Source organism: Thermobia domestica, chromosome 4 (genome assembly GCF_964235325.1).
Source record: "Thermobia domestica chromosome 4, izTheDome1.hap1.1, whole genome shotgun sequence".
Taxonomy (NCBI): Eukaryota; Metazoa; Arthropoda; class Insecta; order Zygentoma; family Lepismatidae; genus Thermobia; species Thermobia domestica.
Window position 1 is genome coordinate 90269024 of NC_137457.1, and position 20276 is coordinate 90289299.

General features: G+C 34.9%; 1 protein-coding gene across 1 annotated transcript; it reads right to left on the reverse strand.

Moving 5' to 3' along the window:
• Nucleotides 1-5905: 5905 nt before the first annotated feature.
• On the reverse strand, nucleotides 5906-10196 carry LOC145682813 (uncharacterized). Its single transcript, XM_081754183.1, has 2 exons — nucleotides 8834-10196; nucleotides 5906-6174 (listed from the first exon to the last, which is right to left on the reverse strand). Exons 1-2 carry the CDS (start codon nucleotides 10194-10196, stop codon nucleotides 5906-5908), a joined length of 1632 nt encoding a protein of 543 aa, XP_081610309.1.
• Between the last annotated feature and the right edge of the window lie 10080 nt (nucleotides 10197-20276).

The following is a 20276-nucleotide window of genomic DNA, read 5'->3' on the forward strand; positions in this document are numbered from 1 at the left end:
AACATTCTTCTTTTGTTATTTTTAATTAGCATTATATCAGGTATAGTGCTTGTGTAGAAGCACTTTCTGCCCAAGATACAGGTAATTATCAACCAATACAAAGTATCTCGTTGTATAAAAATGTCGCCCGATAATGGGACTAGATATAAAAGTTACAAGGGAGCTTGACTTTTATATTTAAGAACCACTGGTCCGTTTATAATAATGATGTTACATTAATTATGTCCTTTACATTTTGATCGCCCCTCGTATATAACTTCATTAAGTTTCATACATATAGATACATTTATAATAAGTCTTTTATTCCATTGCTATTTATCTTTTATTATAAAAACGTCGTCGCTTAATAATATAATCAACGAAGGGTACGAAGTCAAAAACGTAAGAGGCAATTACATTTTAAAACATAAATCACAATGATCAACAGTTTCAATCATCATTAAAAACGGTGATATTAACAATGTTTGATCTTTCTAGGGCGCATTATATAGAATAACTACGTTAGATGATATTTTAAAATATACATCGTATCAATAAGGCGTCAGAATAAAGAAGAATCTTGTTCAAGTAACATATAAGGTAGCGCATAAAGACAGTCGTCGGATAATTAGCTTAATAGAATGAACCTTATACTTAACATAAGCTTTGACAACAAAGTTTCAGCACAAATCAACATAATATAAATAACCTTTGCTTTTAATTAATTATGAATCGAATTATAATTCTTCACATTAACAAGAAAGAATTAAAATCATTTGAAAATTATCATTTGTTGAAACAAACGTTATAAAGTATCTAAAAGTCATAAGGGTTGAAGCTCTAACGACCAACGAAGTAGTTTGTTATTATATCCCTGATTGACACTAACACATAAATTTGAAGATAAAGATTCATAAGAATCTATAGCTGATATGGGTTTAACCCTTACTTCATCAACTGCAGTCAGTTTAAATTCGTACTTGCATATGATTCTAATAAAGAACATTGTACTGCACAATCGTGATTATGTTCCTCATTATTTTGTACATGGATTGCGTCATGACTTTGATTTTGGTACGGAATGCCATGTCTTGAACTACGGTTATGTCTATCCGTAGGATTTATAGCATTCCTAGAATTTTGCCATGTATTTCGACTGTTTTTGAGTCTACTTCGATTAAGTGATCTGACATAATTATTGTCACGATTGGTTAGGTTAGGTTGATTCCCAACATATCTTTGCCTATTTTGCTCGTTCTGATTGTTTAAATTCACTCGATTTAGATTGTGTTCCGTATCGTTCGCATTACGGATATTTAGATTCCGAACAGGTACAAGGTGATCTGAATTTTTTTTAATTTTGCCTAATCCCGCTGGATGATTCTGAGCATGGTATTGAGTTTCATAACATTGGACAAGCATTAATAGGTGATTAAAACTCATGCATTGTGTAGCAAACAGGATCTGTTGTAGTTTAAACGGTAGTAAATTTCGAATCGATGCAATCACTCTAGATTCCGATTGCAGTGGATTTACGACTTTTAATTCGTTATACGTATTTACAACAAAATCAACAACAGATTTGTGCAAACGAGGATTAAAAGGTTGATTTCTAATCGTGGCATCTCTGTTTGCAAGTAAAAAGTCGTTTTCGTAATTCGCAATCAGCGCTGCTTTGAATTCCTCATATGTATTGACGTGATCCCGTACTGCTTTAAACCATAAAGAACATGGTGGGAGTAATAAATGAGGGATTAGTTTCATATATTGCGATTTATCTATACACATTATACTGCACTCATCTTGAAATTTTTCTAGGAAAGAAGTAGCATTTTCATTACATTTACCACTAAACTTACTCATAGCACGTATTTCGCTCATCTTTACACTTAATTTTACCTTCCTTTCACCATTTCGTGTTCGCGTTGAGTGACAATTCCTACCTACTGCGTGATGTGTGGTTCCACCATCTCTTTGCCGCCCATCTGTATTCCTTGAATGAATTCTTTCCAAAATAATGTCCTCATCGGATGGATTACTTGAAGAAGAGATAACGTAAGGTCCACGTTGATATGCTGCGGGTGAATGCGAGGGCATCTCTTGTGAACAAGGGAACTCCAAACGATCATTAACCATGTTGTTGTGGTATGCGTTGTCCTTAATCTGTAACGTCCTAATTTCTTCTTGTAAGGTAGATATCAATTGAGTATTTGCACGTATTTGGTTAGAATTATCTGTGACCTGAATCTTTTGCTGACGAACAGAAGATTCTATTACTTCCAAATCCTTTTTTACACAATTGACTTCTTGGATTACATGGTTGTAATTATCCTGGCAATCTTCCGATAGTCTTTTTAGCTTTTCATCAAACTGTAATGTGATGTCTCTCACCGCCTGGATAACAGATTGTTTCGTCTCTTCTGATTTTTGGTCTATTTGCTCCAATCGTCTACTTAATTCATCATACTGTCTACTGGATTCCTCGGATTTCTGCTGTATCGTTTGTTTTAATTCTTCCGACATCTGTTTCATGACTTCTAAATCGTCTTTTCGGCTTTGTTCCTGTCGTTGTTCTTGTCGCTGTAATGCTAGTATAATTCTGTCTTCTAATGTCAACATTTCAGGTGCAATAGGAGCTGTATTTTGTTCATTGTTAACACTGTCAACAGTTTCTTTCTCCACTGCCTCACCAATCATGCTTGTTCTTGTGATTACTCTGCCACTTCTAAGAATAGTTGTGTTCGTATTCATAAACTTTCTTTACTGAGATAAATTCACCCTTACTTTAGACTTCAGGATATGAATTTACAAGAATCCCGGGTGAGGTAAACCAAAAATTTTACAACGACTCACCAAAGGTAGTCGTCAACCCTGGTTCGGCTAATAATATAAGTAAATCTTTAGTGGCAGTAATTGTTCACACCTTAAAATATCTTCCGTAATTATATCCACTAGTATTATCACCTTTTCTACTAAAATTACAAGTCGATGGTGAGTATTAAATAATTTATTCGTTGATTCTCTTTTAACGTATCTTCACACAAACTGTCTTGCAATCATACATGTTAGTTAGGTATCCATAAAACAACTACATAGCAACCAGCTATACAATAATGTATATTTCTTACATATATTAAAAACATTCTTCTTTTGTTATTTTTAATTAGCATTATATCAGGTATAGTGCTTGTGTAGAAGCACTTTCTGCCCAAGATACAGGTAATTATCAACCAATACAAAGTATCTCGTTGTAGTTAGCAGCTTCGAAGGTTAGCCTGGGAAGACTGGTCACAGAGGAGTAACCGAGACATGTTGAAGTCATTCTTGTAGTCATGTTACCTTAATTGCTGCTAATTACTTTATGTCTTGGAGTTGAAGTAAGTTTGAACTTTCATGCATTACTATGAAGTTGAATACTTGCATGTACAACACTCAAGAAAAGCTGTCATATCTTGTACACTGATTATTTTTTCCATTGTGCTTTCTTAAGTAGTATAGTAATATAATAAAACATAGACGTAACACTCAGTTATATCCAATGTGAGTCTCGCAGCTTGGTTCATGGACTCTTACCTCTCCGGGTCCACTACTAGAGGCTCCTACAAAGAAATTGCTGGAACGAAAAATCTCACACACAAAATAGTAGAACAGATCGAAGCCGTTGACATGAGTGTGTTTGAAGTTTCTCGAGTCCCAAGATGTTGTGTGTTTCAAAAAAAATGAAATGAAACTTTTGAGTTTTACGTCCCACGATTATGCCGGTTAGGCTAAAGGAGACGGTGATGATGGGCAATGATTGAAATGGCCTAATAAAGAAAGTGGGGAAACGGGATAACCCCGAGAAAAATCACGCACACGGTGTTTGTCCACAACAAAGTGCAGTTGGCTGGTGCTGGAATCGAACCCAGAATCCCAAGCACCAAAGGTAAAAAGGCCTACCACTGAGCCACCGTTTCCATTGTGTGTTTCAGTTTTGTTTAACTTGTAACTAATAAGATTTTCCTGATATAGATCGTTAGCATATTTTTGCGATAATTTTTCGTTCATTTATGTCTCAGAAGAATTTCGCTAAATTTATTTATTTAATAGTAGCCGTTCATTAGTCGAAGCGCGGTGATTACATTGATTCGTCCATATTCCTTAATTTAGAGTCAGGGTGTAAAGCGTAGATCTTGAAATGGACGAACAGAATTAAGTGAAAAAGGAGTGAACACTATCGAAGAAAGCGCGGTTTCTATGTTACGTCACTATTGCCAGATTCAAAGTGCACATTCAAGGTAACTACCCTAATTCAATCAATGTTGCCAATATTTAGATTGAAAGCATGTTTTCATTTATGATTAAAGAACCCGTTAATATACTGTTGTTTCTTTGTTTTTTGCTGAAACTCTTACATTAAGTGCTTTATTTTTTGTATTTGTTGTTTTAAATGAAACGCCACACCCAACATGCAATCTTCTTGTGACTTTTTTTAATTGTCTAACATGCTCCTTAATTCGGATGTTAATATTGTATTTCGTTTGGTTATATATGAGGAGTCACATTTGCATCAAACGCGGTAAATGCCGGAAAATACATTTTGCAGGATGGAACACCAATGCACTACTTAATTTACTTAACGGCATAGGTAGAAAACTTAGTGAATCTATGAACGTTACATTCCCTACTTTAGGAGATAGAATTTTCGCCGATTCATGATCACTTCTGGAGTACACTTCATCTTCTAAACCATGGTCTTTATGATGAAATGTGCATCATACCCTTTCGATCTGTGAGCAATCAATTATATTTTGTTAAGGTTTGGACGTCGTTTTTGTAAATGTGTTAAAAAGTCTTCTATTACATTTTTACATCAAAACAATCATTTTGCATGTTGCTGTCTTCTTAACAACGGTAGTCTGTATGCTGACTAACCAAGACATTACGTATCTTCATATATGACTGCGTCGTCATCTTATATTTTCGTATCTTGTTTACATTCAATATCATACCATACAATCATGGCTTTGTTCTCCATGATAATTTTTTCATTGACTTTTTTATTTTCTTTCATTCATTTTCATGTACCATTCGTGAATAGGTGCTACTTTTACTTTTGCAATACTTTTCACCACGTAAGTAAGATCTTTTTTCCTTCACTATATATATTTTCAAATACTGGACACAACATTTCACAATTGAATATCCTTTTGATAAGGAGCTGATTTGTTATATTCATAGCATAACTGACCATAAAAGTCTCGATTACAATCAATTCTTTTAGATCGCATTGTGTTTTCTGATGACATCGGTAGCATAGCTACACAATGTTTCAAATGTTCATTCTTTGTTGTATATTTATTAGGACAACCTTCGCAATAATATATGCAGCTAAAACATGCTGTCAGGCATTCAATTACGTTGTAATGATTATCTATGAAAAGTAAATTTAAAGACGTTCTCCCGTTATCGCTTGGTGGTGCTTCAAACATAACATCACTTACTGAAAATCCCCCATATACTGTGATTTTATAATCCTTTAAGTGGTATTGACATTTACGAATTTCATAAATTCCATCACCATGACTGAGTTCTACATCAGTGGCTTCATATAAATCTACTGCTTCCTGCTGTATTAAATATTTCTTTTGATTTACGTATCTTCTCTATTCTGTTTGATATCTCTCCTTGTGTTTTTTAATTCCACGGGAACAGAGATTCCATGTGTTTTGTATCTTTGTTCTTAAATGTGCTCCGTTTTGTAATTACATATTAACTTTTATTCATATCATGTTGTTTCAAATGTCTGCCTTGTCTTCTTAGCATACGTACATGATGAAAGTTCACGATATGATCTTCGTTTTAAGGAAAACCGTTTTACTTTGCAATACTTTCTCATAACTAGTTCATACTGGTTGTACTGAGAAATCTCGAGCTTCTCTAAACGTTAACCAAAAAGGTCGATGTCTTCTCTATCATATTTGATTGCTACTCCTACGTAACCATGTTGGTCCACATTACGTAATAAAAAATCTATTAGACCCGGTAGACTTGTATCAATTGCTGTAAAAGTATCTTCATCGGCAAGCACGGGACTGAACGGATTCTTTGCATTGTACCCTCTATATTCTGCTTGAAATTCAGATAACAATTCATCCATACTTTTTTGCATTTCGTCCAAATCAACTTCTATTTCTTCATGTTCAGTATTACCCTCTGCAAATATTTCCATAAATGATGCATATATTTCTTCTTTTTCCTCTTTTCCGGGATTGGGAAATAAATTGTTAAGCAAATTTTCTAATTCATTTTCGTAAAGCTCTTCCTCTTATATATTCTTCTCTTCCTCACTATAAGCCTCTTGTGTTATCAGTGAAATCGTAAGATTTAGCAACTCTTCCTCATTTCCCTTTCTCTGACGTCTTCTTCTTCTTCTTATCTTCTTTTTTTAGTCTTGTAAGGATATTTTAATTTTATTCAACGCAGACGGATGCTTCCTTTTTCCCTCATTATTTTGTTTTTCTATAGCCTCCATTTTTCTAATATTTCTAATAGTTCTTTATATTTCTCTTCTTCTTTTTTTATCTTCTACGGAGAGTTCATTAATACAGGTGATTCGACTACAAAATGGTAGAAATGAGTAATTTCAGGTTTTAACGAACAACAAAAAACAAAAAACGGTAATAGATACCGAAAAGCGGATCTCGGCAATCGATTATACGTTTCAAGGGAATCTCTCATCTTATTCTTAACATTCTAGTAGAACTGGAAATGGTAAAAATGAGCGATTTCAGGTTTTAGCACTCATTACTATAGAGCAATAATAATAATAGTTTACGAGAAGAGGTTTTCGGCAATCAATTAAACTTTTCAAGGGTAACCTTCATCTTCACATTTATCAAGCTAGTAAAACTGAAAGTAATAGAATTGAGCTATTTCTGGTTTCAAAGTTAATCACTATACAGCAAAAACTGTAATAGATAGTAAGAGCAACTTTCAGGGATCTATATAGCGTTTCAGGGACAACCTTCATTTTCACCCTAACACTCTAGTAAAACATGAACTGATAAAAAAATTAACCACTTCTGGTTTTAACGTTAATCATAATAAAGGAAAAGCGATAAGAGATAGTAAGAAGCAGTTTTCGGCAATCGATAAAGCGTTCCAAGAGTAACTTTCATCTTCGTGCTTAACACCCTAGTGAAAAGGAAGTGTAGAAATCACCTATAACTTACAGTTTCAATTTAATTTACATAGAGCATAAACTATAAGGTATATAAAGAAGCAGTTTTATGGAATCAATTCAAAGTTGTGGCAACAGGTAAATTAATTAAACTCCAAACCAGAAGTAGCAAAACCCAACTACTTAAGGTATTAGTGTTGTTCGCAATAGATTAGAAACGATAATAGGTAGCGAGAAGCGGTTTTCTATAATCATTCAGTGTCCCAAGAATGTTTTCTGTCTCGACTCTAACCTTTATACTAAAAGCAGAAGTGGCAGATATGAATCACTTCCGGTTATAAATTGAGTGTTATTTTTATTTTTATTTTATTTCATTTATTTTAGTTCAAGCACAACACAACAGGCTCTAGGCCCAATTATTGTGTTGTCTATGACAACGAAATACATAATAATTCAAAACAGTGAGATATACAAAAAATTAAAAGAAATACACATTACAAAATAGACAATTTAAAAATACACATTCATATTGTCTTTAGCACATGTGCTCTTTATATGCCGTTTCCAAAACATGCCTGTTTAATTGTTCTTTTGTACACACTTTCCGACATGCTAAATATATCAATATTGAAGTCTATTTCGACCTCATTGTGGAAAGCACTTATCCTCCATATAGGAGATTTCCGAAGGATATTTGTTCTTGCCTTTCTTTGATAAAACGTAGATGTGTTTCCTATCCTCGTTCTGGTTGATGGGACTTGGAAACAAAGCAACGAACGCAGCTCAATAGAGTCAATCTTATCATGTATTAATTTATATAAAAATATTAGATCATTATATCTTCTTCTTTCGTATAAAGTGGATAGTTGATAATTTTCCAGTAACTCTCTGTAAGATTCATATTTCGGGTAAAGCCCAGTTTTCCTGTACGTTAGAAGTCTTAGGATTTTTTTCTGTATTCCCTCAATCATATCACAGTATTTTTGCATATTTGGTGTCCACACAACAGTAGCATATTCTAATTTTGACCGAACGTAAGTGAAGTACAATTTCATTAAAGTTAAATCATTACGAAACTCTTTACCTAGCCTCATGATAAAACCAAGGTTTCTATAAGCGTCGCTCGTTACTATTTCCATATGATGCTTAAATGTTAAATTTTGATCAAAGAAAATTCCAAGATCTTTGATATACTTGGGAGAGCTTAATTTTGTCCCATCAATCGAATAAGAATAGTCTACATAACTACTCTTACGTGTAAAACGTAGGAAGTTACATTTATTTACATTCATTTTAAATTTATTTTTATTACACCATTCCATAATGTTAGTTAAGTCTTGTTGTACTTTCTCGCAATCATCAATTGAATCTACCTTAATATATATATTTTGAGATCGTCTGCAAATAGAAGACAGTTAGCGTGTTTAATTCTAGTCGGCAAATCATTCACTGCTAAGAGAAACAAAAGCGGTCCGAGATTTGAACCCTGGGGAACTCCTGACAAAGCATTGAACTTTTCAGAGATGCACCCTTTATAAACAACTGATTGGCTACGGTTACTTAAGTAGGAAGATATTAACTGTTTGTACACTTGAGAAAAGTGGAAAGAGTTTAGTTTGGCTAGTAAAATGTCATGATCCACTAGGTCGAAGGCTTTAGAAAAGTCAGTATAGATTACATCCACCTGATTACCTTTATCTATCTCCGTTGAGATGTAGTTAGTAATGATGGCCAGGTTCGTGGATGTTGATCTATCTCGTACAAAGCCGTGTTGATAGGTCGATAGCACGGGTTTCACATGATTTAGAACACGTTGATAAATAATCTGTTCAAATACCTTTGAAAATGGTGACAATACTGGTATGGGTCTAAATTTATCTATATCTCTAGTTCCGTTGGCCTTCGGTATCGGACAGATTATGGTTTCTTTCCACTTTTCTGGAAAAATTCTTGTCTTTACTGAGATATTCGCTATAATATGTATGGGATATTTAAGAATGTCCATACAACCTTTTAGTATATAAGGTGGTATGCCATCTGAACCACACGACGTTTTTGGCTTTAATTTTCTTATCGCTTCTTCTACTTCTTCCATTGTTATTTCATTGAGTACCAACAGATCTAATGTATCATATACAGGGTTGTCAGGAGTGTAATTTTGTGTACTATATTTAGCACCGACATCTGAGTATACTGACCGAAAATAATTAGCAAACGCATTAGCAATATCGTTGTTGTTCTTTAATTCCTGACCATTAAAGGCAAGAAACCCAGTTGAAATATGTTTAGTTTTACTTTTAATGTAGTTCCAGAAATAACAAGGATCCGTGCCTATTTTATTCTCCGTTTCTAATATGAATGTTCTAAGAGCTTGCGATATTTCTAGTTTTATTTCCCTCTGCATTTTGCGAAACTCCTCTCTGTGAAATGAAATATTCCCCTTTCCACTTTTCCACTTTTCGTGATGGTATGATTTTGCTTTAAGTTTTTTAATGATACTAGCCGCAAACCAGCACGGATAATTTTGGTTAGTGAGTTTCTTAGGAGGAACACTTGCACCTAAAACGTTATGGAGTATTTCGTAAAATTTATCTACTACAACATCAACATCATTTGAAAGCTTAAGACAGTCCCAATTCACATTTGATAAACCATTATACATTTTTAAGAAGTTAGCCCTTCTAAAGTTGTAACCCTGGAAATTATTTTGGGATTTCATTTTTGGTGGTCGTTTATATGACCATAAGATTACCAGTGCTGGATGATGGCAATCTTCAGACACCAATGGCATTTCCGCTCTTTCAACTTCCACTCGTTCTATGCTAGATATTACTAAATCTAATGTACGATTATTTTCGTTTCCAATATTGTTATGTGTACTTAGACCAAACAAGCTCATGAAATTATACAAACTTTTACAAGTACCAGTTAAATGCTCAAAAGAAAATGCCACTCCTGTTATTTCTGGAATATTAAAATCTCCAATACACAAGACAGCACTTCCCACAGAAATGTTGCCTTCAATGAATTGAAAACAGTTTTCGTAAACAGTCATGTTTGAACCCGGTGGTATATAAACAGCACATACGTATACATTTGATGACCTTATTGCTATCTTTGCTATTACACATTCAAATCCCCTATCATATGAAGCAACATTATAAACAGAGTGCACATGCAGCCCAGCTACAACAACTCCCTCTCCTTTAGCCCTCCCAGTCAGTTCAAGATTCCTATCTTGGCGAAATACAGTATATCTTGAATCAAAGAATTCCGATTTGTGTACACTGAGAAAAAAAATGTAGGTGGCATACTTAAAAACGTAGGTTACATTCGTAATTCCTGTAGTTTCTGGACTTAACGTAAAACCGTATATAACATCCTGCAGCAAACGTATAGCTGAAAAAGTATGTATTATACGTACTGTCTGCACAAGTGCAATGACGTCATTCGTGTGACGTTATCTGCAGTAACAAGTATATACGGAGGTAATATCTAGCTTTGTGACGCCAGGGTCGTATGTAGCATGTGGGTTAATAATGACGACATACACTGACTATCAGGACGGAGCATGATTTCAAGAAGTATGCAATATACGTTCTGTACGTATGTTTCTTGCGTTCAACCCCGAGACAGCATCTATATTGTACTTGTGCCCCATACGTACGACTAGATACAGTATACGTATTGTACGTATGTATTATACAGATTTTCCTTATGTCGCACACAGCTTGTCCAGATACAGCATACAGAATATCCGTATGCACCATACAGAGTGCATATATGTAGCTTACAGACTGTCTGCATGCAGCATATAGATTATACGTATGTCGCGTACAGGTTGGCCATATGTAATGTATAGATTGGATGTATATAGCTAATAGGTTGTCCATATGAAATATACAGATTTTACCTGTATCGAATACGTATTGCCTTCTTGTAATGTATGGATCGGACATATGCAGGATCTAGAGTGTACGTATAGTGCACCATTATTAAAGTGCTGCAACATACTGCAAAGTGCATGATACATTCTTACTGTAATGTTGTCAAATATTGTTTTACTCTGTATGAAAACAAAAATAGCTTAAAATATGGTTGATCTCCTTTGTGCCAATAATAATAAAATTAACAATACTACACTTTTCAAATCTTAGTTTGGAGCAGTGAAACTGTCCAAAGAAATGTATTTACCTGCAGGGTGTCCTATAAGTTTGGGCTTCCTGCTAATTCGTTGGAAAGCTACTGCAAAGTCAAGTGTTGAAAAGTGACACAAGCGTTAATTTTAAAATTATGGGCACAAAGCAGGGGCGGATCCAGGACGGACTTCTGGGGGGGGCGGTCGGCGGTAATACTGCTACTTTTAAGAGCTCCAAACTTGTTATGGATGGGTTTATTTATATATAAAATAAGAAAGTTTCCTCTTGTGAGGGGGGCATCCGCCCCGATCGCCCCCCTCTGGATCCGCCCCTGGCACAAAGGAGGTTAACCATATATTAAACTATTTTCGTTTCCATACAGAGTAAATCAATATGTGATATATTACTGTAAGAATTTATCATATGGTTTGCAGTTAGTTAGTTGCAGCACCTCAATAATAATGCAAAATGCACAGCCTTATACAATCCTATATTCAAACTCAAACAAGATTTACGTACAATCATTTATTAAGCTGTTATCATCCATTGCTTGTACGATATAAAGATTATTTTACCTCATTCTTTTCCTTAATAGTATCTTCTACTAAAGTGCAGTTGTTACCACAAGAGGCCTGAATAGAATTTTCCAGAAATAACTTCTCTGTACATTTTAATTAACAGGTTTTTTTTTTAATGTCGCAATAATTAAAAGTGTGGTGTCAGCCGGAAACGCATTAGCTTACAATATTATTCCTACTCAGTACTCGCCATTAAAAATGAAACACCAAGAAGGAGACTGGGTAGATGCGCCAAAGTTCCCAGGCCGATACCTAATAGTAAGTGCAGAATACTCTTAAACGTTCGCTGTATTCGCTGTGTGACAACGTGGTGACAGCGGAGGCGTTGTGCAGCCATCGACTAAACATATTTATTCTTCCCTGCTATAGACATTCTGCAAATTTGGACTTTCCTGGATGCATCCTTCTTAGTGCAACATTTTAAGGAAAGAGCAATTTAACAGTCTCATACATTGCTTAAAGAAAGAGCAATGATTCTCAGAATTACTCGGAAGATATATATACACAATAATTTAAAACGGTTATTTCAAACTTTGCAATTCAAAGCACGAAAAGAACTATAGATAAAGGAACACTGATTTTAGCCAAATAGTAATTAGTAAACTCAATCACACTCAGTACCATTAGTTGCTTGGTGTTATCCGATGGCAGAGATCACGGTATCTCATTTCGTGTAGATTTTTGCATTTGTTTAACGCTAAAAATGTATTTTATCGCTAATTGAACCCAGTACCATATATATACCGACAGGACGTACCTTAGTCACAAGGTGACATGAGTGAAACACTAAACTATTCGATTGACACCTGCGGCCTTGTCAACACTAGAGAAAGTTACAAAGTGATTAAGTAAATACGGAACATAGTTCATACAAAGTATAGCGATGTATGAAGTCTCCGTTTCATACGACTTAGATAAAGGATACATCTGAAATAGCAACAAAGAAATATATAATGATTTCTCTGGATAATTTGGATTAGTCCAGAATTCGAACACACACACGCTGGTAAGTCCAACATTTTTTTTTTAACTTCTTTCTTCGGATTCCCAATAAAGTTGACTACTGAAAAGCTGAGTTATAGATTCTGTATTAAAACAACACCTTCGCTAGACATGTTCAGTATACACATTGTCTTACATACAGAACAATACATTAGTTATTAATGCATGTCTGAAATAATAGTGCTTCGTATAGAATTTTACTTCATCCAATCGCAATAGCACAAAGATAAAAAATATTGCTAGGGATAATGTTCTTATTACAGAGAAAAAGAATTAAAATGACTTAACATTAACAATCATTTTCTTTAAACAGAGATAATATTTTATTATAATTTATGGAAGAAAGAAATAATTTGTAGTACAGTATCTTTATTAGGGTTATATATTCGTACAAAATAATGTAAGTACAACTGAGTCTGTCTTCAGAAAGGGCGTACTTTTAGCCACAACCTACACTGCTTCTTTTGACTGTCTTTCAAGCAGAATCCTGGTTTGATGCACGAAATACCTGAAACAAAAATCAGAAAATATTTAAAATGTTATATTCAGTGTGCTTAATTTGGTTGTACTTAACAATACAAAGTATCTTAACATTTTTGAGATTAAATGGACAAAATCTGTTCGGTCAGGTATGGACTTTTGGGTTGCACGTAGAAAAACTATGAAGTGTTTATTGATGCTGAACAACAACTCAAAATGTATTACCATTCAAAAGTAAGTGGGTACCTCAATGGTGTTCGGGCTACCATGGGGTACCTAATGTCTGTATTTTTTAGATATATGAAAATATATGTCTCTAAAATGTAAGGAACTGACATCTGTTTACCGAAAACCTCAACTCGGTAAGCCTTATGGATATCGAGATATGGGAAAATAAAGAGCGACACTACAGAACTGTGGAGTTTGCGTACTAGATGGTGCAGTTTCGGAAACGTAATTACGAGGGCTTACAACAACCTCAAAAGTAGTTTCAATTAAATACACTACACACACGGCCTGATGGGGGTTTTCGGGTACTATGATATTCCCAGAACTCTCATTTCTAAATATTCTAAAATATGTCTTAATAACGTTTTAAAGAACGTTAGAGGTGTGTGTTTACCGAAACCGCAAGTCGGTACGCCGAACAGTTACCGAAATATGGTGAAATAAAAAGCGACACCATAGGTACGTGGAGCTTGCATATTAGACAGTACAACTTAGAAAATTAATTAAAATATGACTATCAAGATATTGTCAAATAAAGGGAGGATCCATATAGTTATGGGGTTTTCTTGTTAGGTGGTAAAATTTCCGAAACCGGTCATGTAAAGTTAATAAGCATCAGTAGCAATTTCATCTTAAAATAATTAGGTATTTCCATGGAGTTTAAGAACATCATGGGGTCTACCAAGATTAAATTTTAAAAGTTTTGTAAAATATATTTTGACATTTGTAAAGAGTATTAGAAATATGTATTTACCTAAAAGTTCCAGCTAGTACATCTAGCAGCTAGAGAGACACCATACAATAAAAGCGTATTAGATCTTGAAATTTCAGAAAACAATTATTGATCCTAACAAAAGTTAAATAAGATGGTACTTATATGGGTTAAGTGAGAACCTCAGACTCGTCAGTACAATTTCGATCGAAAGATTAATTCAGCTCTAAATTTTCTTTGGACAATTCCAAGCGTTCATCGGGCTCTGAAATAAAGTGAACATTTTTTGTCAATATCTAATATAGCAAGCGAGATATAAGGAATTATGTATTTTATGACGTCGTAAAAATAGAGACCCATATGGATTTGTACTTTTGAGTATTTGCTGTAAGAAGAAGAAATTTCAGAAAACAACCGTATATACCTTAATAGACAATTAAATGGGCGGGGGCACAGTGGCTTAGTGGTAGAGTGCTTACCTCTGGTGTATTGGGTTCTTGGTTCGATCCACGGCCAAGTCAGTTTGTAGTGGACATCGTATTCGTGGGTTTTCTCGGGGTACTCTCCTCCCACCTTTGCATTCCATCAATTCTGTCAACAACATTCACTTGCTTTAATCATAATCTCCTTGAGACTAAAATGCATAATCGTGGGTCGCTACACTGAAATATTTCCTTTTATTTAATTTTAAAATTAAATAGGGAGTTAAGTATGATCGTATTTCTATGGGTTAAGTGAATACTCCAATAGTTTCTGCAAAAAAAAAAAAGATTAGTTAAATACCCTACCACTAAGCTACTGTGTCCCCGCCCACTGAATTGTCTATTAAGGTATATACAGTAGTTTTCTGAATTTTTTTTCTTTTAGGAAAGACCCAAAAGTACAAATCCATAAAGATCTCTATTTTCACGTCATAAAATATATAATTCCTTATATCTTATTTACTATCTTAGATATTGACAGCGAATTTTCATTCTTTTGCACAGCTCGATGAACCCTTGGAATTGCCTGAAGAAAACCTAGGACTGAACTAATCTTTCGATCGAAATTGTACTGAGGTACTGATTTAACCCATAGAAGTACCATCTTATTTAATTTTGTTGCGACCAATAATTGTTTCCGAAATTTCAAGCTTTTATTTCACAGTGTTTCTCCAGATGTTAGATGTACTAGCTGGAAGTTTTGGGTAAATACATATTTCAAATACTGTTTACAAATGTCAGATTATATTTTCAAAAGCTTTTAAAATTTAATTTTGGTAGACTCCATGATGTTCTAACACCCCATGAAGATATCTAATTACTTTAAGATGAAATTGCTACTGGTGTTTATTAACTTTCCATGACCGATTTCGGAAATTTTAGCATCTAACACGAAAACCCCTCAACTGTGTTGGTCCACCCTTTATTTGACAACATCTTGATAGCCGTTAGTCATATTTTAATTCAATTTCCGAATTGTAGCGTCAAGTATGCAAGCCCCACATACCTATAGTTTATTCCCCCCCCTAAAAAATCAGTTCTTTACATTTTAGAGACATGTATTCCATATATCTAAAATGCAGAAATTAGGTACCGCATTGGAACCCCATTGGAGTACTCACTTACTTTTGCATAGCAAGGTAAAAACGCCAGTGGTTCTCACTTTAAGTTTGAAAACATACTATTTTGTCTCTTCTCTGAGCATCGTGAATCTGTCGGAGCTGTACCATAGTTGGAAAGACTCACTGATCCTTCCTATAGTGACCATGTAGTCAGAATTCAAAAAGGAGTAGCCCTTGAAGGAAAAACAATATTTTAAAATCCTTGCACCAGTAGTCGTCACCTTAAAATCAAAATGTTCCAGTAGTAGTCAGGATTTTCTACCAGTGTTCATCACTCAAATAACTTGACAATTTATTCAAAAACGCACTGCGTATCAGTTTAGGGTTGAGAATACAATATAAAGTAGTAAGCTTAATAACTTTGCATCACTTTTAGCACTCAAGAAAGAAAATAAAAACGTTTTTACATACTTTTTAAAGCAATTTCAGAAAGAAAAATGTTAACTGAATACAAAAGTTAACTGTATATCACTTCCACGTTAAGAGTACAATATTAAATACTATGTTTAATAACTATACGTCACTTTAAACTCTCGAGAATGAACATAAACAATTGTACATACATTTTAAAAACAATCTGAGAAACAAAATAAGTTAACTGAATTCAAAATTTAATTATACATCACCTTAAGCTTAAGAATACACTATAAAATGCTGAGATTAATAAAAAATGAAATCTTTAAGTTTAACGTCCCACGGTTATGCCGGTTAGGATAAGGAGACGGTGATAATGAGAAATGAGTGAAATGGTGGAATGAACAAAGTGGGAGGAAACGGGAGAACCCCGAGAAAACCCACGAGCAAGGTGTTTGTCCACCACAAAGTCCACACGGCGCGAGTTGGGATCGAACCAGGGACCCCAAGCACCGGAGGTGAACGCTCTACCACTGAGCCACCGCCCCCCCTGAGATTAATAACAATGCATTACTGAAGATTGAAAACAAAAATGTTTTAGCTACCTATATTGTATTTACATGTTATTTCTCATTAACATTTTTTTTTTTTGATAACTCATGATCAAGTCTAGGGATGCGCAAGAGAAATGATTTGAGGTTGTCTCCTCTCGAAAAGGTGCCGCGAAAGTTGTCTCGTCTCGAAAACTGGATCCGTTTCTATTGGAAAAGCTCTATCTTGTCTCGAATTTCGTAACAAAAATTGTCTCGTCTTGTCTCGTGCGCATCCCTAATCAGGTCCATAGCCAAAAACTTCATTTCGGGGGGTGCTCGATAGGGCTTTGGGATATCCGAATTCAGATATAGATAATCGATGTCGACAAACTATCGAAACTTGTTCGAAATATCGAAAAATACAGCAATATCGAAATATAAACAATATCAAAAATCGAAAATATAGAAATATGAAAGAGATCAAAAATATGGATATATCGAACAAAAATGGATATATGATCTTGGAATACGATTTGGTGGAATAATGAGGGAGAAAAATAATCATTGATTAAATATTAAATTGAAAAGAAATAAGAGCCTGACGCTCAAATACTTATCTATCCGGCACCCATCTTGATCCCCATAAAATATCATGAAGTGCTTCATTGATTCTAAACCCAATAATAGTAATTTAACAATAAACACAATATATAATTTACTACGCACCTTGAAATGTAGAAATTAATGATTGTAATCCCCAGCTTTCCAATAGACCTTTGATTTCTCCAAATGAAGATTCGGATATCTTGTTTCTTCTCAAGCAATAATGGGTTACAATAATCAGTTGCAGTAAAAAGCCAAGTCACTAAGTTAAGCATAAAAATAAAAGAATTCATTAGTTAGATGCATACAAAATCCTACGCATGTAAATCCGAATCTACTTGTATTAAATTGTAAATTTAAACAAACTAAATTATACTACAGTTATAGTGACATCAAACATACATTAAGTAAGGTATACAGGGTGTCTCAAAAGTCCCCTGACATAGGGTAACTCTGTTATTATCAGAGTTACAACAGAATGTAGGAGGGAAAAGCATATCCAATTATGATGTTTTCAATCTAAAGTGAAGGAATTTTTAAAATCGGATGACCCGTTTGCGCTGTACACTCTCTATGCACCCAATGTGAAATGAAAATGCAACGTTGCCATTTACCTGGACCCACAACAGAAGTGAGTGAAGTTACTGTCTTTTACACTAACATGTCGATGGCCAGCCCCCGTTTCAAACAGTAACTTCATTCACTTATGTCGTGGGTCCAGGTAAATGACAACGTTGCATTTTCATTTAAAATTGGGTGCATAAAGAGTATACAGCACATTCATCTTGTCCGATTTTTTAAAAAGGTGTTCACTTTAGATTGAAAACGTCATATTTCGAGATGTTTTTCCTCTTACATTTTGTCGTAACTCTGATAATAACAGAGTTACCCTATGTCAGGGAACGTTTGAGACATCCTGTATACATCATAAGAGGTTCCTTTCTTAATTCTACACGGATGTGGTTTCATTGAATGTGAGGTGGGTGATACACATGAGGCCTTTTGGGAGTACGTCACACGGACGACCGTAATTTTGTGTTCAAAATTTTTATGAACTGGTGGGATATGTGATACATATGGCCACGGGCTAGAATTTTCTCAGTATGTCAAATATGCAATCAGATTTCATGCAGCTTAATTTGGTGAAAAGCTATTGCCAATTGAACGTTACATTTACCTCTTTCTTGCAGATGTTGAACCATGCCGTTAGCACGTGAGGAATGGATCGAAATAATCAAACTGTGGGGCGGGAGGAGTATATGTGCAGTGGTTGCCGATTGCAGAGTCATCCACAATGTGACTCTGTGTCACATGTTTCAGTGTCACAGTAATTAACTAAATTTGAGAAGACGGGCACATTCGTGAACATACATCGTAGCGGTTCAAACTCGCGGGACCTTGTTCCTTCCCCATTTTGAACCGGTACATGAAAATGCCATTTACTCCATGTTTGCCTGCGCCGATTTTGAAAATTCCTTCACTAATCGATTTCTCCCGTTGAGTACTACAAGAACCAGTTAAAATCTCGCGGGCCCTTTATTCTTCCCCATTTCGAACCGGTACATGAAAGTGCGATTTCTTTTCATGCTTGCCTGCGCCGATTTTGAAAATTCCTTCACTAGTCGATTTCTCTCGACGAGTACTACAAGAATCAGTTAAAATCTCGCGGTCCTTTTTTCTTCCCATTTTGAACCGGTACCTGAAAATGCGATTTTCTTCATGTTTGCCTGTGCCGATTTTGAAAATTCTTTCAGTAATCTATTTCTGTCTTCGAGTACTACAAGAATCAGTTAAAATCTCGCGGGCCCTTTTTTCTTCCCCATTTTGAACCGGTACATGAAAATGCGATTTTCTTCATGCTTGCCTGCGCCGATTTTGAACATTCCTTCACTAATCGATTTCTCTCGTCGAGTACTACAAGAATCAGTTAAAATCTCGCGGGCCCTTTTTTCTTCCCATTTTGAACCGGTACCTGAAAATGCGATTTTCTTCATGTTTGCCTGTGCCGATTTTGAAAATTCTTTCAGTAATCTATTTCTGTCGTCGAGTACTACAAGAATCAGTTAAAATCTCGCGGGCCCTTTTTTCTTCCCCATTTTGAACCGGTACATGAAAGTGGGATTTTTTTATCATGCTTGCCTGCGCCGATTTTGAACATTCCTTCACTAATCGATTTCTCTCGTCGAGTACTACAAGAATCAGTTAAAATCTCGCGGTCCTTTTTTCTTCTCATTTAGAACCGGTACCTGAAAATGCGATTTTCTTCATGTTTGCCTGTGCCGATTTTGAAAATTCTTTCAGTAATCTATTTCGGTCGTCGAGTACTACAAGAATCAGTTAAAATCTCGCGGGCCCTTTTTTTTTCCCCAAGCCAATATTTTTTTGTATATTTTGAATGTATTCAAGTATGGAACAAAAGTATTATATAATTCCCTTAGTAGGCTTCTCAACTTAATATTTTTCAACTTAAATTTTATTTATTTTAATTATTTATTTTCTTGTGACTCAATATTTAATTGCAATCGTTCATTGGGGAGAAGGGTGGCCATTCTCAAATATATAAATATAGTATTCTTAAAATTTATGTGTTCTCGTAATATTAGTTTCTTCCACTAGACCTGGAAATTGCAAAATTAATACCTGGAAAACCTGCAAAATTCAGGGAAATTGAGTTCCATATTTATGTATGAACACTGCTATTTACATTTTTTTTCGAATAGGGAGAACTGTACGAAAGGGTGGTTTGAGAATAGTATAACAGTATGTTTCTGGGAGTGTTGTTCGAAATGAAATCTTTAAGTTTTACGTCCCACTATTATGCTGGCTAGGCTCAAGATGACGGGGTGTTGTTCGGTGGGGGTCAATGTTGCCAATTTTGGGTAAAGTCGCTAAATAAGGGGAAT

Coding starts and splice junctions, on each gene's coding strand:
- LOC145682813 (XM_081754183.1), bottom strand. CDS start 10,196: ATGACTGTTTACGAAAACTGTTTTCAATTCATTGAAGGCAACATTTCT. Junction 6,175..8,833: donor CTCAACGGAGATAGATAAAG/GTAATCAGGTGG, acceptor AAATATTTGCAG/AGGGTAATACTGAACATGAA.